Raw genomic sequence first — 25,300 nt, 5'->3', positions numbered from 1 at the left:
GCAGAGAACTCTCTGCTCCATAGCTTCTCTTGGAAAACTGGACTTAAACTCACACTGTACATTTTACATTTATATTCAATCTAATATGTAATATTCCATTCTAATATGTAATATTCCATTCCTCACACACGTATGTATAATATCCTGCTTTATATTTTGTTACTGTAAATTTGTAATTCAACATGTGTATTTTCTACTTTTTTTTAATGCTATTTCATTTCTATTGAGATGTTTACATTTTGGAATGTTTATTTTAGTCTTTAAATTTTTTATGTACAATGCCATGTCTTTTTATGATGCTACAACGCAAACATTTCCCAAATTAGGATCAATAAAGTACTTTTAACTTATCTCTTATCTTATCTTTAAAAAAATGACAGTTATCAAGAAAGTATATTTTGTATTTATGCTGCGTTAACCCTTAATGGAAAACAAAAGCACATGTTTAAGGAGAAGTTAAGAATCACAATGTGTTTTAATGTAAAAATCTACAAATATCTTGCCACAGTTTGTGAGTACGTATACACTTCCAATTGAAAATACAATTCCCAGGTATCCCGGGGCATCGTGTGACGCATAATGCTCGCGACAGCTGCTTGTTTCCATGGAGCTGATACAAGCTAAAGCTGCGGATTAGCTAACAGCTAGTTAGTGAGCTCGTTGTTTAAGGTTTATTTGTGTTATCACACGGCTTTCAGGATGTCAGGACGAGAACAAATCGAGACTCTGTTTTCATTTGAGCTTTTGGTGGAATCCATCCGAGTGGAGAAAGAAAGTCAAGTTTCCGACGAGCTTGCTCTGGGAGTAAGACTGCTGGATTTCCCAACGCTGCTCATTTATCAGCCTGAGAAAAGCAACGCTGGAGGGAACCAACATGCACACAATGGAAAGGATCAGCAGGGGGGATATGCCTTCAACAGAGGGAAGTCTTGTTTCTTCAAAATGAACCTGAACGCACTGTTTACCCATCTATCCAACACTCCTCTGTATGCTATGGTGCTGGATGTGAAAGAAGAGATCCCCAAATTAGTTGGTACCTCTCTTGTGTCACTGGCGAAAGCGATGGACAGAATCAGGCAGGATGAGAATGAACGTGGTGTTTCTACTCCCTCGTCTCATGGTGAAAGGGGGGTTGTGGGTGTATGCAACCTCATGGGGGAGAACATTGGATCAATTTCCCTGAGTTACAAACTTCTAAGTCTGGGAGCTAGTTTACTGCCACACATCACAGAAAGAAAGGGACTTAGCAGTGCACATGGCGGAAAACATTTACAAAAAAGCATCATAGAGAAACAAATCACAGAATCAGTGGCTCTTGATGAGAATACTTTAATACATGAGTATAATCAGGACAATGGTGTTCCTGTTGTCCTGCAGAGTGAACACAAGCCAGGTAGCCAAATGCCCCAGACACATGAAGAAACTGAAAATAATTTTGAAGAAGATTTAACTGTTTTTTGTCCGCCACATCTCTTCTACAATAAGTCTGCAGAGAAAAAAGACACAAATAAAAAAGGGGATTGCCCTGTACTGAATTTAGACTCTGAGGCTTTCACATTTGAAGACACTGAAGATGAAACGAGTGAATATACAAATGAAGTTGCAAGTGCTCCAATGATTGAGCAGAAAGTAAGACATGAAAAAACAGCAAAAAAACAAGAAACAAGCGGGGCGACTCCAAATGTCCTCGGGGAAGCCTTACGACAGTTGCCTCTGTTAAACGCTCTTCTTGTTGAGCTGTCACAGTTGAATGGTCAGAACTCAGACCAGCCTCTGTCCATACATCCCAATCTATCATGGATTTACAGGCCGGCATCCACAGAGCCTTTAGCTGGCCATGGAAACACACCAGGAGAGGTTTCTTCGCAGAAAACCAAACAGGGAACTAGTCTCAACTTAAAACATGTACATTCCCCCAGATCCTGTTCTACACCTGCATCTGTTAAAGTGAAAGACAAACAGGAAGAGGCTAAAAGCTCCAGTAAATCTCCTCACAAGAAGCTTGTGTATGGTACGACTAAAACATTCAATCTGAGGCTAAAGAACATTTCGCCTCTTAAAGTGAAACGACGGGAATGCATGGCCTTAATACAACGTGAAACACAGTCAAGTATCGCCAAAGCTAAGACTAAGTCAAGTAATACGATTGTGAAGTCCAGCAAAAGAAAATCAGTATTAAATAAAGGCTCCAGTCTAAATGAAAATGTCGAGACAATGATGCAAAACATCGCAGCAGACTCTGAATTTCAGGGCACATTCACGCTAAAACATGGCAAAGCTCGAGGTGAAAAAGACACAGGCTTTTTGAGAGATTCAGAAAAATCTCTTTCTGAAAAAGACTTGAAGTGTATTCACATCCCCAGAGTGGAAGGGGATAATGTTAACCAAAATAAAGAAGAGCATCACAGTGACTCAGATCAAGTGAAATCACAGTCTGAATCTGACAGGCATATAGAACAATTTGAATCTTCAGGAAGCAGCAGACATAGCAGCCCCAAATCTTCATTTTCAGACTCCAGCGGGGAAGGAGACGAGGACGCAGACTACGCTGATGACTTTAACAGCCTGGAGCCCAGCGATGCCTACTCCCCTGACCCCCTGAGCAGCCCCGAGCCCGTGACCAGAGCCAAGACCCCATGCTCTCCTCTCCACCAGTCTGACTCAGAATGGGTTCAGAAGAGAGCCGTCCTCCCCGTGCCCATCAAAGCCCCCCGCTCTCCACAGCACTCTCTGAGGGGGACGCACACAATAATCCAAGCCCGATCCCAGGCCTCGGCCCTCAGCTTCTCCTCCGATGACAGTGACCTAGACGGGTCCAGCTCCTTGCAGACCATATGCTCCAGAAGACAGAGGACAGTGAGCAGTAGAGTGGGAAAGAGATCTGATGCTGAGAGTTTGATATCATCCAGAGGTAAACGGAGTGGGTCATCCAAGAACAGCGGTCCTGTGGGAGGGTCTTCTGCTGGGTCAGTGTCCTCCTTTGAACAGCAGGAGGTGGAGGAACTGGAGGATGAGCTTGGATCTCTGGATTTCAGAAAGGAGTATAAGCATATGTCTGAGCTAGTGGCCAACAAACTCCCTGGTTATACCATGTAAAGAAAACATTTATAGAATTCTACATTAAGGTTACAATATTTACAAATGGCAATGTTCCAGAAAATGTGTACATTTGTATGTAAAAAATGTTGTGTGTAATATCTGATACCTTTGAATAAAGAATATTTTTTCGTAGAAATAATGTGATCACTTTACTTCTTGATCACTTACTTAATACTAGGCTACTGTACATTTGCATAACTTCTTGGACCATGAGTCTTTAGTGACAGAGGATGAAAATCTCTCTATGCACACCGTTTATGCAAATCATTTGAACTTAATAGGCTCTCGTTTCCAGTCGAGTTGTCACAAGCTGAAGTCACCCAGAGCTCCAGCTCCTGGTTTCAGGGTGTTTCCTTTAACCGCCTGCTACTTTGCATTTGTCAGTTATTTGATAAGCAAAACAGAGACAGCTATAAATGTATTTAAAACTGGTTTGGTGTGTTTTTTGTGTGACAGTTACAGGATTGTTTTACACTAACAGTGGGACTGGGACAATCAAAACGTACTTATTTGCATTGGTAGAAATCCATTGATATTATTAATAATAGTAGGTATATTTAGTATTTAAGTACTGTAATTAAGTAAAACTCATTAACATAGAGTTGCTGAATTTTATGCTACTTTATAATTATACTCCATTACTTCGCAGAGGGATCTTCTGTACATTTTACTTAAGTACAGCTTTAATACAATTCAATATTTTCAACCAATCTATCTGTCAATGGACAATATAATAAGATAGAAGCCTAAGTCACAACAATGAGATTGTTAAACATAACAATGAGTTAGTAAGATGAAAGTCAAAATAAGGAGATGCCAAGTCAGAATAATGAGATAGTAGTCAAAATAAGATGTTTCTCATTATATTGAGACACAATATTGAGCTACTTAGTTCAAATATGTTTTAAAAGTTGCTTTTGTTTATGCTGAGCTATGTTTTGGAATAGTTTCTCATTACTTTCACCTGCAGTATATTTGTTCCCTCTCAGTTCTTCTACTTTTATGCTTTTATTTAAGTAACGTGTTCGTCTTCATTCACATAAAGTACTGCGGTGTGGTTACTACTGCGCATGCGTCAATAAGCTGTGTACGGAAGTGCTGCAGCAGCATGTTGAACGGTGTAAACTGAAATGTTCAAACACGTTTTCCTGACAGGACCTCCAGGTAACACTGAACACCAGCCTGGGCTGCTGCTGAAGGTGCAGTCGCTGTAAATCAAGTGTAGTCATTCAGCTGTAGTTACCCTGTGTCCGAGCCAGCACATGTTTAGGTTGCTTCGGAGGAAAGTTAGCTTGTCTTTAGCTAATCTATCGCAATATACTGGTAACATGCAGAGGTGGGAGAAGTACTCGTCGGGAGATCGTGTACGTTAGTTAAAGTAGAAGTACCAGAGTGTAGGAATACTATGTTACAAGTAAAAGTCCTGCTATGAAAATATTACTCAAGTTAAAGTACCAAAGGTAAAAGTATTCATTATGCAGATCGACCCACTTGAGAATAATATATATTATGTTTTGATTATAATTATTGATGATAGATATATGTTTATCAAAGCTGGTATCAAAGGTGAGACTAATTTGTATAGTTTGAGTTACTGCTTGGTATTTTATGAATGTAGTCAAGTCAAGTGTAACTAAAGTCCTATTTAAGGGCTGATTATGTTTTATATCATATATGCAAAGTAGCTTAAGGTACTACATAAATGTAGTGGAGTTAAAGTACAATACTTACCTCTGAAATGTAGTGGGGTAAAAGTACAAAGTAGCAGTAAATGAAAATACTGAAGTAAAGTACAATTCCCTCAACATTGTACTTGTCTTTTCATGGTTTTAGTCCACATGGCTCACTATTCCGTATTTACATACATATTCATTTAAAGTTATGTATATTTAGTTGACCCCTTATTGATTATTTATGGGAGAGGGATGTCATCATCACTAATGCATGGATAAGACGCATCCTATTTCACATTTCACAGAATCAATAAGTGATATTCAGTTGTTTTACATTGTCTCTTATTGTGCTCCCAGGTGTGGGTAAAACCACTGTGGTGCAGAAAGCCTGTGAGGCTCTAATGTCATCAGGAGTGGGAGTGGAAGGGTTTTACACAGAGGAGGTCAGGGAGGGGGGCCGGAGGGTCGGCTTTGATGTGGTCACAGTGACAGGAGAGAGGGGCCAGCTGTCCAGAATCAGGTACCAGGGTCATCCCATCAAAAGTACCTGCTCTCTTTTATCTGTGCTTTTTTTCAGTGACTTATTGTATCTTTCAGAGACCTCGCTGGTTCTTCTCATGGCAGACGGGAACACACAGTTGGGCAGTATGTGGTTGACTTGCCTTCATTTGAAAACGTGGCTCTCCCCCTCTTCAGAAATGTAAGGGTTTAAAACTCGTCAATAGATCACAGCAAGCCAAACCCCTTTCTCCCCTCTTAACAACTCATCAAACCTTTGATTTTCTCTGATTTGATGTAATAATTGGAAGCTCGCAAACACATAAATTCCAGAGTGACGTTTTTAGTGTTGGTGGTGCCGTCTGGCTGTCAGTGACCTGATGAATCCAGCATGTAAAGTGAGCCTGGAGTGACGCCTACACATGTGCTGTAAAGGGAAGGTGTCTCTGCCTCGGCCTGGCGGCACATATTCCACTTTCATCTGACTCAAAGCAACTCTGTAATCACTGCTGATCACGCGTTGCATGAAACATACTAACACTATCACAGTGCATTAACATGATCAGCTTTTTCCACAAGTTAGTTTAGCCATATGGACACCAATGAAACCTCTTTAATCTTTTTATCAACACATGTCAAACAGAACTTATTTATTTATAAATTGTTCCTCAAACAAGCACTTATCAAAGGGATAGTTCAGATGTTTTGAAGCGGGATTGTATGAGGTAACTTTCCCTGGTAGTGTTTGGAGAAACAGGAGTACCAGCACAGATGATGGACGGGGGAAGCAGCATTATGTATTTTTAAAAACCCCTCCTAAAAGAATGAAAATCATTTTTTAGTGTTTGCTATATTTGGAATGTTTCACCACTTTACCTGATGTCATAAGCCTTTTATGAAGAGGAACTAGAGCCTTTGTATCCATCTATGCTCTCTTCAAAGGCACAAAACATTGAAAAAATAAGGAATGTTGCCTCATAGAAAGCAGATGTCGCTCATCTTCTGCTGCCTTGATCGATTAGTTTATTAGTGTTATTTGGTGTTTAAAGGGTTAGTTCGGATTCACCAAAGCCACACAATGACACTAACTTACTGTTCAGGCAGCAACTTCTGTGTTCTGCTATTTAAAACGTTTTATTCAATGGAGTCTGGTGGCTTTGGATACAGCATAGATCGGTTAATGGCTTCAGTTCCCTGTCAGGAACATCTGTTTAAAGGAAAGGTTTTGCAGTGAAAACATTGTAAATAAAGCTTACACTCAAACTGAATTTGAATATTTTCTGTTGTTATCTTTTTTTAGGTGGCTAAAATACATTTGACGCTGTCCAAAGCAGTACCTTGCCTAACTTCCGTGCTTGTCAGTTTCACACGACAGTTTCTACTGTACTCCCTACAGATAAATAGCTCCTACCACCCCACTTCAAAGAATCCAAACCATCCCTTTAATGCTAACATCCTTCGTCCTCAGGTAGGCTCAGCAGAGGGGGGCAGCAGGAAGGTGTTCGTCATTGATGAGATCGGCAAAATGGAGATCTTCAGCAAGCCGTTCATCAGGGCAGTGAGACAAACTTTAGACAGCTCCTCCTGCACCGTCCTGGGCACCATCCCCATCCCCAAGGGCAAACCGCTGGGTCTGGTGGAAGAGGTGCGCAGCAGGAGAGATGTCAAGATCTTCACTGTGAGTAAAAACAGTAACGCTCTCTAACAAATATATTTAGGTCAGTTTACAAGCTCCTTAGTCCCACAATAGCTGTATGACACCGTTTACACTGTATGTACTTTGTCTTAGGGGGCAGTCAGTCTGCCTGCTAATACACAAAGGGCATGCTCCGCATTATCCCTCACCAGGATTAACTCTAAATCATGCGTGACTGATTCAACAACAAAGGGTGGTCTCAAATGTCAAAATAATTTATCACGGAAGACTCAGTTATGGATATTGTCATGCAAAACACTCATGCTGGAGTAGTTATAACGTAAAACAAGGTTATATGGCAATTTTTTCACCAACATATGATTTGTATTTCCATTACAGTAAGTCAGAGATTTACAACATGTGATATTCTCAAAGTGGTAAATGTGTTGTCTAAGGCTTAGATCTTAGAAGACATGTTTTTTAACGTTATTTATGGTTAGCTTTATGATTTTATGATGATTTATATAGATTTTTGCTTGTTTCTTTTCCTGCTTAGGTGTCTAAAGAAAACAGAAACACCATTCTACAAGACATTTTATCAACGGTGCAAACTTGCCTGCAACCTTCAACCTAATATGGAGATTCAGAACCACTATAAAGGAAAGATGCTCCACTTGTGCATTTATTTTGTGCTGACAGCAACTTTTATTAGTGCATGCATGTTGAGCACACACATCCAGACAGTTGAGTGAATCTACGCACGCTTCATAACCGGGTTTTGACCTAACCGGAGGGCACACGGAGCTGCAGCAGGAGTTAGTGTGTCACATGCATGTATTTATGTACACAATTCATTTTCTTCATGCTCCTACAGCCTCAAAATGGATTGCACGCTCAATAATTGATCGTGAGATGGAACCAGGATGGAACACAGCGGGGGAATTGTTCAGATAGTGTGTAAATATCCCAAAGACTGCTAGTCCTCAAAACAGCTCGGTTTGATTTTGAATTCAGCTCTGGGTGTTATCGAGATTACCGCAGGCATTTCTCATTTATTAGATTGTAATATTAATTTGCCCACAAGGACAAGTTGTGAATTTAATTGTTTTACATGAAAAGAATATATTTATTCAGCTCTTTGCTATGTGAGCCCCACCTTGTGTTTGTCTGGTCCACCTGAGGATGCACTCATTGAAAATCAATTAATATTTAACGGTGCAACTATGTCCAATCCTTTCATAGTTTAATCATCCAGCATGAAGAAAAACTATTGAAAAATAAACAGATGTTTTCCTTCAACTGGTTTCTCTGGTATTCTTTTCCTTTATTTAAAAAAAAAAAAAAGACACTGGTTTACACAGTTGTGATAAGCTTTAATGTTGTTATATTAATCAGCAGTACAAATAAATATGCTTCACTTTTCTTTCAGGGATTTTATGCTCCATCCTGGGAGTTAATGGCATTTCTGTCCACGTGCAATCAGAATACAGAAAAGTCTGAATAAAGGGTTTCGGAGTGCTTTTATAAAGTATTTAAACTATTCTTAAAGGTCAGGAGGTTAGGGATTTACAGCTATAGAATGAGACATGTTGTCAAACGTGACGAGGATTGAAGCTCTATGTATACAAACGGATGAAAATGTTAATGCTTTTTGATAAAGTGGCTATATTCTAAATACATTTTAGGTTAGGAAAGTTTTAGTGTCTAAAGTAGCTCAAGAGCGTTCAAGGTCTGCGGACAGACTCGCTGTAAATAGAATTTCACTGACTCAGCGGGAGCTCCAGAGGCTGGCAGTTGTTTTGAGGATTTTCATAGACATCCGCTGGCAGAAGATACTTGTTTTCAACACTGACGCATCTTTAGGTCATTTCAAAGTGAAAATACATGGAAGGCTTTCTTGGCTTGTTTTCTAATGCTGCTCACTGATGTAACCTGTCAGTCCGGCTGCAGAGAGAGCTGCCAGCTGTGATCTGCGTCAGACATGCTGCTGTGCCAGCATCTGTTCTGAGGCCAGTGCTCACACTCCTCTGGATAAACTGCAGCTGACAGACACTGAAATGGCCTCAAAAACAACACTGCAGTGGTCGTATGTTGGGAATAACATTGTTGTTATGGCACAGGCCAGGCTTTACGGTTGATTAGAGGTGATGGTATGGTTCATGGTGGATCGAGTGGTGGTGCTGAATCAGCAGCAGGAGATCCTCCACCTCCCTGCAGCATGGCAGCAGATGGGTTATGTAACAGTGACACAGACTGTGCCAATTTCACCAGGTAAAAGTGTGTGTGAAGGCATTTCATGTGATATGATGTGATGAGCAAACATATTGGGATATTATATCATTTACACTAGTTATTTCCAGCAATGTCTGCTGCTGTTGCCAGGGAATACATGGAAAGCTTGTTTTTCGATCAATTAAATAAACACAATGCTGTATCAAATTGTGTGATACTAGTTTTTTTGGTCAATTATTCTATGCCTTAACGGGACTCTATTATGCTCGTTTTCAGGTTTCATACTTGTATTTTGTATCTCTACTGTGACGTTTAAATGCTTTAATGTTCAAAAAAGCTTTTATTTTTCTCATACTGCCATGTGCTGCAGCACCTCTTTTCACCCTCTGTCTGAAACCAGAGCCCAGTCTGCTCTGATTGGTTAGCTGGCCGGCTCTGATGTGATTGTTCAACAGCTTAGAGATGTCCAAGAGCTCTAGCCAATAGAAGCGTGAGTGTTACATAGTGATGTCATGATACGGAAGTAAACAATGGAGTCCAATGGAGGCGGGTGGGGGGAGTGTGTGAGAGAGAAGCTCCCTCTGGAGGGGACTTTGGGATTTCGGAGTCACTTAGAATTGAGAAATACTCAAATTACTTGTATAAAATTGTATTCACGTAAGTTCAATTTAAGTCTCAGATTGTCCTTTGTGTGTTTATGATATTGCAATCAGTCGATATAACTATCAAAAATATAAACTCAGTAATCATGTTCATACTGCTCTCATAGTTGCCCCATAATTATTTTTGAAAACAAGGACTGCAATATATTTTAAATTAAGTAGAGATGTAACGTGTAATCTATATCATATTCTAAAACAGTAAATCATTTAGGTTTAACATAAGAGAAACCCTTTCCATAAAAAAAGTCTGTATTTCATTTCTATACTTTATTGTAAAATGTTCAAGACATACGGTCGTCTTGCTGTTTTACATTGTAAACGCCATGCTTTTTGAACATGTATAACCATTGTGCCACTGTAACAATTGGATCCTCCGTCAGGGAACTGACTGTATTGATGTGGTGTAAGCCTTCGAGAATAGCTTGAATGAATAAGAAGTGAATTAATATCCATATCGCAGAGAATGCATTCACACCGAATCTGCGGGACAGATGATAGCCTTTATCCCTCCACACAGGGAGGACACAGACATGGATGCAGCTTACCAACAATCCAGGACAAAAGGGAGCCTCTGGTGGGAGGGGGGGGCGGAGGGAGGATGGGTGAGGAGCTGGTGTTTTGATGAGGACATTGATCTCTAGTTATTGCACTTCGTGGACCGGCCCAGGAGGCACAATGACAACGTGGAGGGGCAAAGTATTATGAAATATTGTCCTAGAAGCCCTCGGCCAAAATGCCAAACACAGCTGGAAATCTTGACATATTATCCAAAGAACACGTGGGAGACTCACTGAAGCCTGCTCGGGCTTTCCCAAAGCCGGACTTCAAACTCACAGTTTATTTCCCAAGATGACCGTGTGATTTATTTCAAAGACCAGGAGCTAATGCTTCTTAGCATCGGTGAGGTCACATTTCTCAGTGCCAAAGCTTGCACATAGCAAAGCTTAAAACAATGTCATTTCTCAGCATGTACCGGGTCTGTGACTTATCAGTGTGTGACGCATGCTTTGTACGACCCACAGTATGTTCCCAGAGAGCTGTAATTGAGGCATAATAACTCACCTCATTGTGCTAATGGGCAAATCTAAGGTCTGCTGGTCATGACAGGTGGGCAGTTAATGCCGAGTGGGATGTGAAGGCTGTGGAAATGAAGCCATCTGATCTGAGTTCCTAACCACTATCCAACCCTCCTGCTCACCGCCGATGATTCCTAAACCACTAGTCCCATTACATCACTTCCACGGGCTCCCCGGGACCGGAGGCAGACAGTGTCCTGTTTCACAGTGTGTATCTGGGCCACTAGCACACCTCTCTGCAAGGCTACCCTTTTAACCCGGGATCAAAAGCTAAGAATAGAACAGGAATGAAAATAAAAGAGTACATTTTTTGTGTGATTTCAACACATTTCTTCCTTTGCTTTTTAAGTATTAAAGATTTCACAAAAACTAGACAGTAAGAATCTACTATGATACTACTAACCCTGTAAGGTGTGATGTGTGAAGAGTCATGCATCCTTCCGGAGGACTATATTCCACCAACAGCAGGGGAGGGGTCATGCCTGAGGACACCCCTCTCCTCTTACACTGCCTTCATGGTTCCTTGTGATCTCCGGATCTCTTTGAATGACTGTGGTAACCCCCGGTGAGTCACTCCTTCATACTCCTACATAACAAAACTTGGCCTCACCTTCGGTAGGAGATGTCATGTCGGCCGTTATGAGTGGTTAGACATTGGGAAAGGATTCAACCGAAGCGTGTAGAAGTGTGTGTGTTTTGTGGTGGCCTTTCCATCGCCCAGCCACATTTAAATCCCACATTTCGAGAGGAAGCCTCCGGTGTGGTGACACACAAACATCACTGTCTCTACAGGGGAGGGATGACCCCCCCCCTCCCAATACCCAACAGCTGTAAGAGAAGCAGGGGGCCGATGATCTGGAGGTCAGAGGCCACAGAGAGGACACAAAGATCGGGGCATGGTGATCCATCGCTCGGCCACTGCGGCGTCCCTCAGGGCCGCAAAGGATGTGGCTGTCATTCCAAACTTGACGGAGAGGGAAAAAAACTCACAAAAATGTCTTTATTGTGGACGGGAAAAACCCGAATGTTTGTGCTCCAAACAATGAAGAAAATAGGTGCCACGTGTACATGCAGCAACTATGTGGATTGACCAATCATATCCTGGATTATTAGCTTGTCCACAGTAATAAGAGACATATCAATGCAGTGGAACATGGACATGGGATTTTCTATACAAAGTGAACAAACTATGGGTATATTTTACAGTCAGAGGCTGAGTCATACAGCGTGCTCTATACAGTCTGAATAATGATTCACAGATTGCTGACCTGCCATGATTAATGCCTCTGCTGGATGCTTTTGACAAATTTTCACCACAAACCCAGAGCCTTTTGGAGTTGTTTCCATTCCATATGCTACTGTAGCAGTGGTGTGCATGTGTGTATGCATACACGCGTGCCAAGACCATACTGTGACTTTTGGCAGTGTGATATGAACTGAGTGGTGTTGCAGTGGTTGTGCCAGAACTCTTTTTTTCTTTTTACATTTGTGATAGTGCCGCTTTGCTAACATGTGCTTCTGAGTTAGAATGGTGGTTGATGGGGAAAAGGTGCACTTTCTTCATGATGTCATGTGACAGATCAGCAGTGTTGTGAGGTAAATGAAACCTTTGAGGTGCTTGTACTTTATCTGAATTATGCTACTATTACTTTTAATGTATGCTATTTTGCAGATTCAACTGACAATATATAACTTAACTAATCAATTATGCTTATTATTATTATTATTATTATTATTATTATTATTATTATTATTATTATTATTATAGGTTAAGATAAAAAAAAACGGCTGATATAGGTGAACACATGCATCACTTCACTATATTTCACAACACCTATAATTCAGTGATACAAAGTATATGATTATATTTATACCAAGTGCTAACCATGTAACCATTTAACAGTAACCCGTGCTGTTCATACATAAAATCTGCACAAATGAGTCTGACTTTGACCTGCACTCGCATCTGCACACATATGTAAATCAATTCAATACTCCAAACTCAAATATGTATATATGTTCATTCAAATGATCAACGTTTTACCTCGTTGTGATATCTCGTTTGAACAGTTACTTATAATGTTATTTGTATTTGTATTATCCTCGTGTGAATCTGTACTGTCCTGTTTTTCACTCTCACTCTGTTGCTGCTTTAAACTCCTGAAAAATAAAGGTCCATCTTATCTTATTAAGAAAAAGGGCCATTCTGCATTATCGCTTTGTTTGCTTTGGTTACTTTAAGTGTATGTTGATGCTAAAACTTTTGCGCTTTTATTTGATAACCCTTTTTTTATGAATTTTACCGGTAACATTGTATTTTCACATGCAGTATTTAAATGTTGTTATCTTCGACATCACACACAGTGGAACTACTTTCAGTTCTAACATAGAAAAGGACAATTCAACTGCCTACACAGAATTAACTTAGAATTAAAACAGCAAATTCTTTCATCGATTACCGCTCAACTGATTGCGGCCCTTACATTTCGAAAGACATTTCAAATTCGAATAGTACCTACATTTTAACACGACATTTCCACTACTCTCAGTGCTTTGCCTTCAATTCTCATAAGACATGGTGCATGTAAACAGCTTACATTTAAACCTGTTTAATGTTAGCACCTGTAGGTGGCATGTTTCTTACTTTTTCTGCAGATAACCTTTTCTAAAAATGTTTAAAAATTAGCACCGAGTGAGTTCCCCAATTCCCTCTCGGCTGTAATCTCTAATCTAATTTGTCCTTCACATAATCATGAAGGGAATCGCTGAATATGTTGTAATGCTAAACAGTGTAGTGTTTTGCAAATTCTTTATGGATATAACTCATTATGCAGCCATGTCTGCAGAGAATGTTTGGGTTCTCAACATAAATATCGTTGATTATGGATTTGTGTGGATCTCGTCTTTGAACGGTGGCGGGTTTTTAATATGCAAAAAGGCGGCTAATGATGTGAAGATGTTCTTAGCATGGCCTGGCCTTTAATCTCTCTCTTCATCTAATCCCCTTTCTCCTCAAAGCCTCCAGAGATGACAACAAAGCTTGAATAACAACACATTTTCAGCAAAACTGTATGAAAAATAAATATCACTCATGTATTATCACAGACGAAGCAAAGCAATGGTTTTCAATGTTTTATTATGAATAGTCTTTGCTACAATTTGTATTTAAAAAGTGTTCAAATCAAACAAGCTCAGGCAGTATCAAACTGCTGATTAACAAGAAAAGAAAACAATGTTTTGGTGCACCACACGCTGTACATGTTAGTGTCATGAGTTCAGGATATTGTTAATACTACTACTCACTGTGATTATTCTTTTATGTAGTTTCTAAACTGACTCTCCACCGAGAAGAAAGCTTTACTTAATACACAACAATCCAGAAGAATAGAAAAGGAAATGTGAAATAAGACTGTTGAGAAAACATGTTTCAATAAATCCGATCTTCAACTACGCAGTGCACACTCACACAGTATTGTTCTGTTTACGTGAAGAAACAATATAAAAACACTCGTAAAAAAGACTTAAATGACTTAAGACAAAACACATCAAACATAAAACCATGGGAGCTCTTCCCATCATAAATATAGTCAGTAGTGGCGTTTGTTTTGCTTTTCAACAAAGATGTGCACTGCACATTAGAAACAATTTGTAAAACCTTTTATAAGTAGAAACTCAGAGGTCCTTTTTACAGAAGAACTTTTTAAAGACGGACTTGTTGCGAGGCCGCGGCAGGCTGGAGAAGCTCCTCAGAGAAGAGTCCTGAAGGGGGTCCTGCTGACGGTGGTCCTGCTGCCACCCGGCTGCAGCCATCAGCGGGGGCTCAGCGTCTGACGACTTGTCTCCAACTACAAGAGTCACGCAGTAGTTGGAGCCTCTCTCCGGGGCTCTGCCTGCAGGGGGGGGCAACATGGGCTTGATCTTCTGAAACGTGGCTGAAAAGAAAAACAGTGAAGCGAAAGTTAGGAAACTAAAAAAACAACAGCTGTTTATGATTCTCAGCCGTAGATCTTTAATGACTAACCTGATGTGAAGGAGTGGGAGCGCCGCTTGTTGCCGAGCCAGTCCTCACCCCCGGACACGCGGGAGAGAGGGGAGGAAGAGGTGTTGTCTCTGGATGCTCCAGACAGCATGTGAGTCAGTGACTGCTTTAAAGTGTCTTCTTCATCATCATCTGGAGAGGGACAGAACATTAGGATTGAGTCACTCCAACAACTCTTTTACTTTCTCATTCAAACTGGCCAGCATGATTGGTCTGGTCGTTAATCTGAGAGAGTGGAAATCAGTTTCCTAGCTTTTGTTTTGTCCTTCCTCAAACTATCACTTTCTGATGCCCAATACAATTTGGACCTTTCAAATAAAAAAAAATACAGATGTGTCACTACTGTCATAACAGATGTGAGCTTCTCTTTGATACAGTTGTTTAATAAGCTAAGACAATACCTTAGCTCCCCCTAGTGGAACATACTGCAACAACTATTCCCTATTTGATTTGATGTTTAGAGAGCTTGATAGCAGACACTACTAAGCTAAATAAAATGTATCACCAAGAGTTAAGCAGCAAGCAAACACAACTTGCTTTAATAAAATCGTTACAGGAAAAATTAATAAAAGTCCTGTTTGATCAATAACTAGTGGCATCCTTTAACCACCAGTGGGATCATTCACAGCCTAACAATGGAGGGCGGGGCTTACCACAGCAGCCTCCATGTGAGCTGGGGGTCTGCTCATCCACACTCTTCAGATGACCCTGCGTCATGTGACTGAACTCTCGGGTGAGGACCACTATCTCTTTGGTCTGGGCGGCGCCGTGGGTTTTGCGCCTGGGGAACGTGGAGGTGACCTCATGGCGGGGGGGGGCAGCGGCATGTGGAGGCGCCGGGACAATGGGAGCAGAGGAAGGGCTTTCTGGGCGGTGGGAGGGAAACAAAACATGATTGTAAAGATCAGAAGCATCCCTGGAAATCAAGAGTTGGAGGTTTTTAAATCGTTGATCTTACGAGGAGTTAGGGAGGCCTTGATCAGCCAGGAAACTTGATAATGAAGTCTCACTGCGACCTTGTTTTGGAAAATTAAATGAATTAAGCAGATTATTCTCTCATCAGGTCAGAATTAGCGAACATTTGCTTTGAGATGAAATGCTTACCCGTGTTTGCATGTATTTTCATCATCCATTTCTTCATCAGAAAGCGTGAGGAGGAATTGAGCAGATATTCAGAGCCATCACGGAGCCTGAAGGCCACAAAATACAACGTTTACACACTTTTATTTAATGTTCTGAAGGATGCTATGTATATTTACCAGTAATGTTATTTATGTTCATGTAGGGGTGAATGATGATGATGATGACATATTGTGTGAAAAATCTAGAGGAAGGGGAAACATTTAACAAAAAAAGTGTGGAAACCTTTTTTGGACTTTCCTGGACTTTCCTGGTCTTCAAGGTTCAGTTTTTTTTTAATGACTGTGTGTTGTTGCGTGTATCTACATTGTATATGTGTCAGTTGTTCTTTTATTTATGTTTCATTTTATTTTCAGTTCATTATCTAGTACAGCAGAGGAAGGGCTTTCTGCAAAACACTTTGCACTTATTTCATGAGACGCCTAGCCTAATTTACATTTTTTACAAGGTCTAGTACTGAAAAGTTGTGTTTGCAGGTGTATGGGAGCTTATTCTAACTTTTTGGTTTATTTCTTAGTCAAATAAATGTTTCTGTAAATATATGCAGGGGTTATTCATGTTTTACCGCAGTCTGAAGCAGTTGGGTTTCTTGGTGTACTCTGGAGCCGGGGAGCACTCCGCTCCGAGGAGGTTGAGCGGCAGGCCACAGACAGAACTCTGCAGAATAACACAGAGTGATCACCATCGACTCATCCACCTCAATTATTCATCATTTTCTGTTCCTCTGGGCTTTTTGTCATTTCTTCTGCTTACCCTCAGTGTATCCTTCCTATCCTGGTAGAAGCACAAGGTGTGTCTGTAAAGGACGGCGTGGTAAGAGTTCCATCCTCTGGAGGCAGCCTGAGAAAATAAGATAAGAGCTGACTCCTGCTGACTGCGGGCTTTACATCTGCTGACCGCTGAAAACATAAAGCGGAGCCTTTCTTACTTTCTTTCCTCCCAGCTGAAGCTTGTGTTTCCTCTCCAGTGTTCCCTCCATAGTCTGCAGCTCAGGCCTTGCACTCTGAGAGGAGTTGAATGAACAACATTTAGGCAAAACTCCTCAATGTGATGAATACAAACAGCTATACTTCTAATAAGAGCTTAACAGATTTGAGTCCCTCTCACCAGAGTAACACAGCGCCCTCTTGTGGTCATTAAGTCTTCCTGCTGCTCCATGTCGCCCAGGCTGTGAGGGGCTTTCCTCTGCTGGCAGACCCCCTCCAAACCCATATGGACTGAGAGGAGGCTCATCGACTGGTCCTGTTCAGAGAGAGAAGTTTCACAATAATCAATCATGACGAGTTGCGCATTCTTTTAAATATCAAGGCCAGAACAGTGATACATGTTACTAATTCCAACATGTCTTTAGATTCTATTCACTATATATATATGTGAAAATTAACACATATACGTATATCTTATTAACATTTGAATTTATAAATATTGTGATAATGGGTTTTCTTATAATTGAGACATGGTGGGTTAAAAGTTTCAGTTCATCCACATTACATAAAAAACACATCGAAAAAGGTTTCTTGCTTGATCTTCTTCTTTGATGGTATATAACGACAGTGTATTAGTAGTATATCAAATATGGAGCCTAAGGGAGGTGGTAGTATTCCTATACAAATAAAACATCTTTGATATTCAAATTATTCACTATAATTACGTACATTTGAAACAAATATCTGGAGAATAGATGGCTTTTTATTTGAACCACATGGCATTACTTTCTACCACAGACGCCACCACTTTCTGCGTATCCTGCCTGCAGTGGATGACCTAATCACTTTGCACTCAGATTTAGCAATAACAAAATGTTTGCCCAGATTCAACATATTATCATAAGAATCCAAACTGGTCCGATTCAGAAGACAACATACTGATTTAGATGAGGTAATAGCTTCTGTGATGTGATGTGGTTTCTTTACCGAAAAACCCTTTCTTTTGCTCCTACATTTCTGAGCTTTTTCCTCGTAAATGTACCACTTTAACCTCAGAGAATATTCGTGTTTTTTCTTAGCATATTACCCTCCTCCCAAGGCTTCGTTTTCATTTACTACAATCGCTCATAGACAGTCGTACTATCGAGACTTGCCGATAGTTTGGGATTTATTTGCTCAGGATTTAGATACTGTGTAAGGAGAGGCCGAACGGTGGAGAAAAGAACTCTCTGGTTCTTACAACCAATACAAATGAACGTCTTGTTGCACAAAACACAGTGTTAAATCCTTTAAAAAAATTGAATTTGTTGTCATTGTAATCTTACATGCTGTGAGCTTTACCAACAACCTTCTAACCCTATGCTTACAGGCCAGCAGGAATACGTTTTTTTGTAATTTGGGTGAAGTGATAAGGTCTCAAAGTTCTCACAACATCTCAAACCTCACCTTTGAACAACCTGCGAGCTCATCCACCTCCTCCCCCACCTTTGCCTCCTCCTCCCCCTCCTCCTCCTCATCCTCTCTGTACTGATAAATATATCTCTGATTGTCCCCCACGTCCGGCAGCTTCACTGGGTCCGACGCCGTCTCGTTCACCGTCACCGAGCTCTTCCCGGCTGGCTCCCTGTTGGGGAAGGCCGCCCAGGACTTCCTGTCTCCGGTGGCCAGCGGGGGGAGGTGACCTCTGGGACTCTGCTCCTTGTCGTATCCCAGCAAGCTCTGAAGGTAGGGGGGCAGTTTGAACTCTGCCACCAGGAGGTTGGGGGCTGAGGCTGTGACCAGGTTTCTGTAGAGCACAGCCGGGGTTTTGGATGACGGTGAGCGGGAGAGGGGCTCTTTAGATTGGTCAGAGGGTTCAGGCTCTTCCTGCTTGGGCTGGTACATGATGTCTGAGCAGATGCTCTGTCTGTAGTTGGTTGTCTGGTTCCAGATATCCTCCAGCTCTTCTTCTTCCTCCTCAAACTGCTGGTGGTCGAGAAGGACCGGCTCTGTTTCCTGCTCTGTCGATGGCTCTGTCGATGGCTCTGTCGATGGACCCGAAGATGTGTTCTCTCTTGTTTTAGCGCAGTCCATCCCTCCCACCTGAAGGGACATGAGCCTCCCCACGACGCCCTTTGGCTGCAGGTTATCTGGACACGGAGCCTCAGTGCAGAGCTTGACGCTGCTGGAGGTGGAGATCCCCGAGTCTACAGAGTCCTGGCGAACGCTCACGCTCACTGTCGACTTCAGATTCACGACCATATGAGAAGCTTGGCTCTGACACTGTGGTCCTGGACTCTCTTCAAGCACATTCTGGGGTTTTGCACATTTATGGTAGTGGTGTCCGTTCAGGTCTCGGATCAGCGTGTGGACGCTCGGGCATTTGAGTTTGAGTGCAGCTGTGTTTTGGGTTTGATTCACATAAATCGGGGGCTGGCAAGGTGGCTTGCTGGTCCCATGTCTTTCAGCCGTACAGGACGACTTTTTGTCCCACTCCTGCTCTGCATCCTCAAGCAAGGTGAGCTGTTTAGACATTTCTTCGTATGGTACAGTCTGATCTTCATCTGTAGAAGAAGGAGGTGATTGGAAACTGTTCCCCATATCAATCAGATCTTTCACTGTCCGTGTTTCAGGAAGACTAAAATCCGCTGAACTGCGTGTGACGGACGGAGTGGGTCGAGTCTGTTTGAAGGAGCTCAGAGCCGTTTGTCTCTGCGAGTGGGGGTCCGGATCAGTCCCTGCTGGTGTTTTGGTCTCTGGTGGGGCGATAGTAATGATGTCCTGAATGCTGGGGATGAGGGTCATGTCTTTAGGCAGCTCGAAGCTCAGCACGGAGCCCAAAGAGAGGAACCGGCAGTGGCTTCTGGCCTGATCTGTGGTCGGGCTCTCTGACATGGCATATGGAATAATGCTGTACTCTCCTGAACATTCCGAATCAATGTCTTTCACCAGGGGATTCTTCATGTAGGCCATCGCTTCTACTCCATCCCCACTCTTTGGTGAACCCTTCTTCCTCCTGGCTTCCTTCAGTGGCCATGTATGCGTGTCGTACGTTATTGTCTCGCAGTCGTAATAAGGCATGCCTTCTGTCTGCTCCTCCACTCCCATGATTTTCTGGATCGTGTGCCTGCGAGTGTCTCTCTTCCTCTTCCTCTTCTTGCCCATCCTCTTCAGGCTGCTGAAGATGGAGGTGCTCCCTGCTGAAGGGTGGAAGGATACATTTGCCGACTGAGATGCAGTCGCGGAGGAAGAGGAGGAGGATGCCGAGAAAGTAGGGGAGGCTGAGGCTGCAGAGCGCCTCTTTTGGCGGGGCAGGGTGATGCTCTCATACACAGGCGCCACGGCCAAGTTGTTATCCGTCACATGCAAGTAGGTACTTACCTAGAAAGAGAGAAGGATGTTAGGCAATTGTAAATTCTTTATCTAAAAAGTGAACCCCCGTAGGAATCATGCGAGCTGCAGGCTGGAGCCCTCTGCGAGAACAAGAGCTGTTTTATGTGTTACAGATGAATCATGACATGAGAGCAAACCTGACCAAGACAATTAGCCATTTTTCAGAAACAAACATCAGCTCCTTTCCCTCTACATCCCACATATTAAAAAAAACAATGGGTTCAGGAATGTACAAGACTCACACAGCAATGCAAATGATTTAAAAAAAACACACGAAAAATACATAAAAATTAGATGAAAGGACAAAAGAACATGATTGCAATCGCACACTCGCGGGACTTAACCAAATACATATGTGGCAGCACATGCCGTCATATGCAGCTGTAATGGCTTGACCTTTCAACTCTGTGACTAATCTCTTGTTTCTGTGGAAGCCCCAGACTATAAATCACTGTGTGCAGTCTGGGGGCCTTCCTTGAAAAGTTCAGCACCGGTTCTTGGTCTAATGACTGCGCCTGTATTGGCGTTCGGGACGCACTCCTGCTGGGAGCCATTTTGGAGGAAGTGTAGGTGAGGTCACTTATTTTAAATGAGCGAGGCACAGCCGCAGGAGAACCAAACAAGAGCAGGTCTGCGTCAGGCGTGCGGGGAAATGACAGAAGGAGAAGAGAAAGCTTTCTGTCAACATTCACAGCGGGGGGGATAAGACCGTGTGGGCTTCTCCTACTCATCACTCTCATTCTGTGTTTGCCATCAGCGCTCTACAGCTTTTAATCCTGGCGTGTTGAACAAGTTGAGCTCCAAAGAACATTTTTTAAGGAAAGTTGGAGTGTAAACATCCTGATTCATTGTGGGATATTCAGTCGGGGATTTAGCTTTTTATCAGAGTTTACACAGGAAAAACTGAAAGGGCAAGTGACAGATTACGGAAAGATGGATTCATATTCACGCTCCAAAATATACACATTTGTTCTCAGTGCTTCAAGATTACTGAGATAATAGGTTGTTTTTCAAGCTGGCATGTAGGATGGGTTACATGAGTCCTTTAAGTATTAATACTGCAAATATGTTTAAGTCTATTTTTAAATAAAATAGCATAGAGTTTAGTTTTTGATGGCACTTTCATTTGAAGAAAATGAATTGTAGGATTCATGAAACTTACAGAGTTGTGAATTTTGTTTTAATAACAATTACGTTATTGTAGTTTATGTTTTTTTGGTAGTGGTCATTCTTTGTTATTTTACAACATATTATTGTGTGATTGCAAGGATATGGATATGGGCAGCACTCATAGTGAATTTAATCACCTGTTCACCTGTGTGAGGTGTGTGTCTGTTGACTTTTTGATAGCTGTAATTATGAATACAATTTCTCTGTCCAAGTTGATCATCACATTTTTTCATTAAAGGGGACCTATCATGCAAAATGCACTTTTGTACGTCTTTTATACATGAATATGTGTCCCCGGTGTTCCAGGGAACTCACCAAGTGTCAGAAAACACAACCCTCTCTATTTTCCTCCATACCCAAATCTCTAAAAAAGGGGCTGCAACGGATCTGATCAAAACTGATCCAGATTTGAACACTGTCCTGACGTCAGGACAGTGGCGCTACGGCTATTGGGCCAACTCCACCAATCAGGAGGAGACAGCCACGGCCATTGCCGTTTGAAAGCGCTGGAGACGCTGTAGTACATATGCCAGGCCTGTAGATGGTGCTGTTCTCACAGAATCTGCCCTTGCAAAAACAGAGCTAAAAAATGTCAAATTGAGCAAAATGAGGCATGGCTAAAATGCATGATCTGTTTGGTATTTTGAAAAAAAAAAAGTATAAATATGCCTTATCTAGGTATGGTTCTACACTATATTATTCAAATATAGCATGATAGGTCCACTTTAAATAAAAATCTTTTCAACGCATTTTTTGATGCAGTGACTTTTTTTTGTTTCCTGAAGTCATTACAAAATTGTAAAAATGTAAATAAAATGTTTTTAAAACTTAAATATACTTTAGGGTTGTCATTATACTATACATTATGTGTAAATTAATTCAATGCATAATAGTAACTTGTAACAAAATGACAGTTACGTAAAGGCAACAAATTTTATTTTCTAAAAACAAAACATATTTTTTGGAGATCACATATATTACCACACTTCATTCATTAAGTCTATATTTACACGAATGGATTGTAAAATCAGCACTTTTCTTTTTCCGTCCCATAACGACAGAATGTGTTCATTACAAATATAATTTATTTGGTTTTTAATTTGCATTTATGACTGCAGTTAATTAGGGAAATTCCGAGTTATGACAGTTAAATGGTTTGTTATCTTTCCTCACAATAAGTGTCTGTTTCCCAGCCGCAGTCTCTTCAGAGATGGTATGAGAGACACTGTGACAGCACTTTGGCCTGTCTTGTTTCTTTTAACGCTTACCTGGCTTACAGAGGCCGACAGCACGGGGAAGACCAGCTGTATCTCGTAACAGGGGTTAGTTGAGCATGCTGCCCCAAGAAAACAACACAGCATGCAGTCCCGGCACACTTTGAGACGCAGCATGCAGCGCCAAATCACACCGCGCTATTTACCTCGTTTGCACTCTGCCGATAAATGGTTTTCTTTCGCTTTAAACTACCAAAAGTATTTTCCAAAAGCCCCTGGCAGCGCCTCCAAAAGGTTTTACAGGCAGTAGACTGAGGGGGGAAAAGGAAGATGTGAAGGCCAAAAGGGGGAGAAAGGAATGAACAGCAGCAGAAAGCCAAGGAGGGAGATCCCATGCAGGGGGAAAGATGTATGTAGCCAATAACAGGGTCTTCCCATAGTGCACTTTGGTGACTGTGTGTGTTTCTCACCCTGTGGACAGGCTCACTCGTCTCCTCCACTACCTCCTCCGTCCTAGCAGGCGTGTTTTCCAGCACCTGAACCTGGCTGTCCCCCTGCCCCCCGAAGCTCAGGATGAGGTTGACCGTGCCCCCTAAAGCGGGGCTCCCGGGCTCCTTGAGGATCACGATGGAGGATTTAGGAGACTCTGAGGAGGGGGCCTCGCCGCCCCGTGGTCCGATACTGTTCATGACCTCATACCCGTCCTCGAACTGCTTCTCCTCTTGCTGCTCAGCTTGTCTCTGCGGCAGCGAGGAGGGTGGGCCGTCTCCTGCAGCCCGTAATCTGTCTTCAATGGAGGTGACGACAGGGGACATGTGGGACTCATAGACCTCTAGATCAGGAGCGGAACTCTATGTATGGAAACAAAAATGATTAAATATTCACATTGGTAAATAAGTACTTGTACAGAAAAAGTATTTTAGGAAATGGAACTGGAATTGTATTCCCCACTCTTTATCTGAAACCAATCAGTATATCAGTCCTTTATAGTTAAGGTTGTGTGGCTTATTATGATGATTCTTGATCATTATGATAAGAAAATGTTTTGTGGATGCCAACATCTTCAGTTCTACTTCAGGCTATAATAACATTTGCTGGGATTTTTATTAAAAATAAATAGTTCTTGGTTTGAAATGGGTAATAAATAACTATGATGATTAAAAAACAAGTATTGACGTCATGTTATTAATACAAATATAATGATATTATGTTAATAATCTAGTGTCTCAAGTAATTTTCATTTCTTTACACTCTCACTTTTTCTCCCTCCCCCAACACCACACTCACACAGATGAGTGTCATTCATTACCCAAAACATTTAAAAAAAATCATATGTTCTATAGGTATTGGAAAATATTGTTATATTGTAAATAATCGTATTTGAAAATCTGCTATTAGTATTAGTGTAAAACTTGACATGGTACAATTTATTTTTTATTTTTAAGGACTTTTGCTTAATTTGTTTCCAGAGACCAATGACTGTCCCTAGAATAAATGCCTTTGTGCTTATGTACCTCTGTCAATGTAGAGCACATAGTGGCCTCAGAATAGATGTTATCCTGTGAAGGCTCATCTCTGCTCATCTTGTGAAGCCACTGTTGTTTCTGAGCCCTCCAGTGCACTGAGATCCAGCCGAGCATGCTCCTCAGCTCCTCCATGCGCTCTCTTACCTGTAAGACATTACTCAGGGTTGCAAAGGTGGAAAAATACAACAGTTTATTAAAAGACCGCAGTGAGTCAGCATTCACACTCACCATCTGCGTGAGGTGGTGTCCTTTGTCTAAAAGGTTCCTCCCCGTGTCCGCCAGCTCATCAAACTCTTCAAACTTTTGCTCAATCTGCAAGTCCAGCTCAGCAGCGAGTGGCCTCTGCCCGTCTTTCCCAAGATGCAAGGCGGTATCTGAGAAAATGCACGACCTGGTGTCTTCAGTCCAAGAGCTATACAGAGGAATGGGGGGAGGGAGAAGACAAGGAGCAGAACTTTGAGAAAAGCCATACGTTCTAACAAAACATGAGATTGACCAGACTCTCCCTGATAGGACAGACATTCATCGCCTTGTGCGCTGACCTCCTCAGCACATCTTAAATTATACATTTCACCGGGGACATGCTTGACAACGAGAACATCCTGTCCTTCCCCTTGCGAAGACATTGTAATGGGCAGATGTTTCTCACAAAGAGGATTACATAACAACGTCTGGCAGGGAAAAGGTCTTCACAGCATCACCCGCGCCCGCCCTGCTTACATCATGGCGAGGTAGCTCCTGAAGAAGTCCTGGAGCTGCACAAACTCCTGCAGACGGGACTGGTTCTCCGCCACACTCCTCCCCAGCTCCGTCCAGCCCTGCAGCATGGCCCGGATCTTTGCCTCCAGAACGTGCACTCTCTCCGGGCACAGCTCCTCCAAACGAGAGGTCTGGCTCTCCATGTCCTTCACCTCCTCCCTGATGACTTCATAGTCAATCTGCGGAGAATCACAATAAAACAAATCTATCATCGTCCATCATCCTCGGTATCACTCAAACAGCCTGTACCAATTGTATCTCTGTGTATGACCTCATCC

At 41.9% G+C, this 25,300-nt stretch overlaps 3 protein-coding genes across 9 annotated transcripts in view; 2 read left to right on the top strand and 1 right to left on the bottom strand.

Moving 5' to 3' along the window:
• The first annotated feature begins 646 nt into the window (after positions 1–646).
• map10 (microtubule associated protein 10) lies at positions 647–3,323 on the top strand. The gene has a single exon (XM_034152496.1). It carries the CDS (start codon positions 700–702, stop codon positions 3,094–3,096), a length of 2,397 nt encoding a protein of 798 aa, XP_034008387.1. The 5' UTR covers positions 647–699; the 3' UTR covers positions 3,097–3,323.
• An 852-nt stretch (positions 3,324–4,175) lies between these two features.
• Positions 4,176–8,205, top strand: ntpcr (nucleoside-triphosphatase, cancer-related). 2 transcript variants are annotated; one of them, XM_034151813.1, is made up of 5 exons: positions 4,176–4,263; positions 5,130–5,292; positions 5,370–5,472; positions 6,739–6,948; positions 7,463–8,205. In XM_034151813.1, exons 1-5 carry the CDS (start codon positions 4,230–4,232, stop codon positions 7,538–7,540), a joined length of 588 nt encoding a protein of 195 aa, XP_034007704.1. In that variant the 5' UTR covers positions 4,176–4,229; the 3' UTR covers positions 7,541–8,205. The 2 variants fall into 2 exon arrangements, with proteins under 2 accessions (XP_034007704.1, XP_034007706.1); XM_034151815.1 differs by having other exon boundaries at positions 4,213–4,298.
• Positions 8,206–14,902: 6,697 nt separating this feature from the next.
• The window catches only part of LOC117499697, a 29,864-nt gene continuing 19,466 nt past the window's right edge, over positions 14,903–25,300 (bottom strand). For all 6 annotated transcript variants that reach the window (XM_034152269.1, XM_034152274.1, XM_034152271.1 and 3 more), the window contains 13 exons: positions 24,984–25,201; positions 24,492–24,675; positions 24,252–24,407; positions 23,208–23,588; positions 18,428–20,341; positions 17,163–17,297; positions 16,984–17,058; positions 16,809–16,895; positions 16,621–16,712; positions 16,020–16,105; positions 15,874–15,931; positions 15,569–15,781; positions 14,903–15,047 (listed from right to left, as the gene is read on the bottom strand). In XM_034152269.1, the coding sequence (XP_034008160.1) occupies positions 15,718–15,781; positions 15,874–15,931; positions 16,020–16,105; positions 16,621–16,712; positions 16,809–16,895; positions 16,984–17,058; positions 17,163–17,297; positions 18,428–20,341; positions 23,208–23,588; positions 24,252–24,407; positions 24,492–24,675; positions 24,984–25,201 (3,450 nt within the window). In that variant the 3' untranslated portion in view covers positions 14,903–15,047; positions 15,569–15,717. The remainder of the gene's footprint in view (positions 15,048–15,568; positions 15,782–15,873; positions 15,932–16,019; positions 16,106–16,620; positions 16,713–16,808; positions 16,896–16,983; positions 17,059–17,162; positions 17,298–18,427; positions 20,342–23,207; positions 23,589–24,251; positions 24,408–24,491; positions 24,676–24,983; positions 25,202–25,300) is intronic.

This window comes from Trematomus bernacchii, unplaced genomic scaffold (genome assembly GCF_902827165.1).
Source record: "Trematomus bernacchii unplaced genomic scaffold, fTreBer1.1, whole genome shotgun sequence".
Lineage (NCBI taxonomy): Eukaryota > Metazoa > Chordata > Actinopteri > Perciformes > Nototheniidae > Trematomus > Trematomus bernacchii.
Note: the sequence above shows the minus strand (reverse complement) of the source record. Positions and strands in the feature narration are given on the sequence as shown.

What these genes read in the sequence shown, in the direction of transcription:
- map10 (XM_034152496.1), top strand. Translation starts at nt 700, where the DNA reads ATGTCAGGACGAGAACAAATCGAGACTCTGTTTTCATTTGAGCTTTTG.
- ntpcr (XM_034151813.1), top strand. Translation starts at nt 4,230, where the DNA reads ATGTTCAAACACGTTTTCCTGACAGGACCTCCAG. An exon ending in GGCCAGCTGTCCAGAATCAG is followed by an intron (nt 5,293 to 5,369) that starts GTACCAGGGTCA and finishes TGTATCTTTCAG; the next exon opens with AGACCTCGCTGGTTCTTCTC. An exon ending in GAGATGTCAAGATCTTCACT is followed by an intron (nt 6,949 to 7,462) that starts GTGAGTAAAAAC and finishes TTTCCTGCTTAG; the next exon opens with GTGTCTAAAGAAAACAGAAA.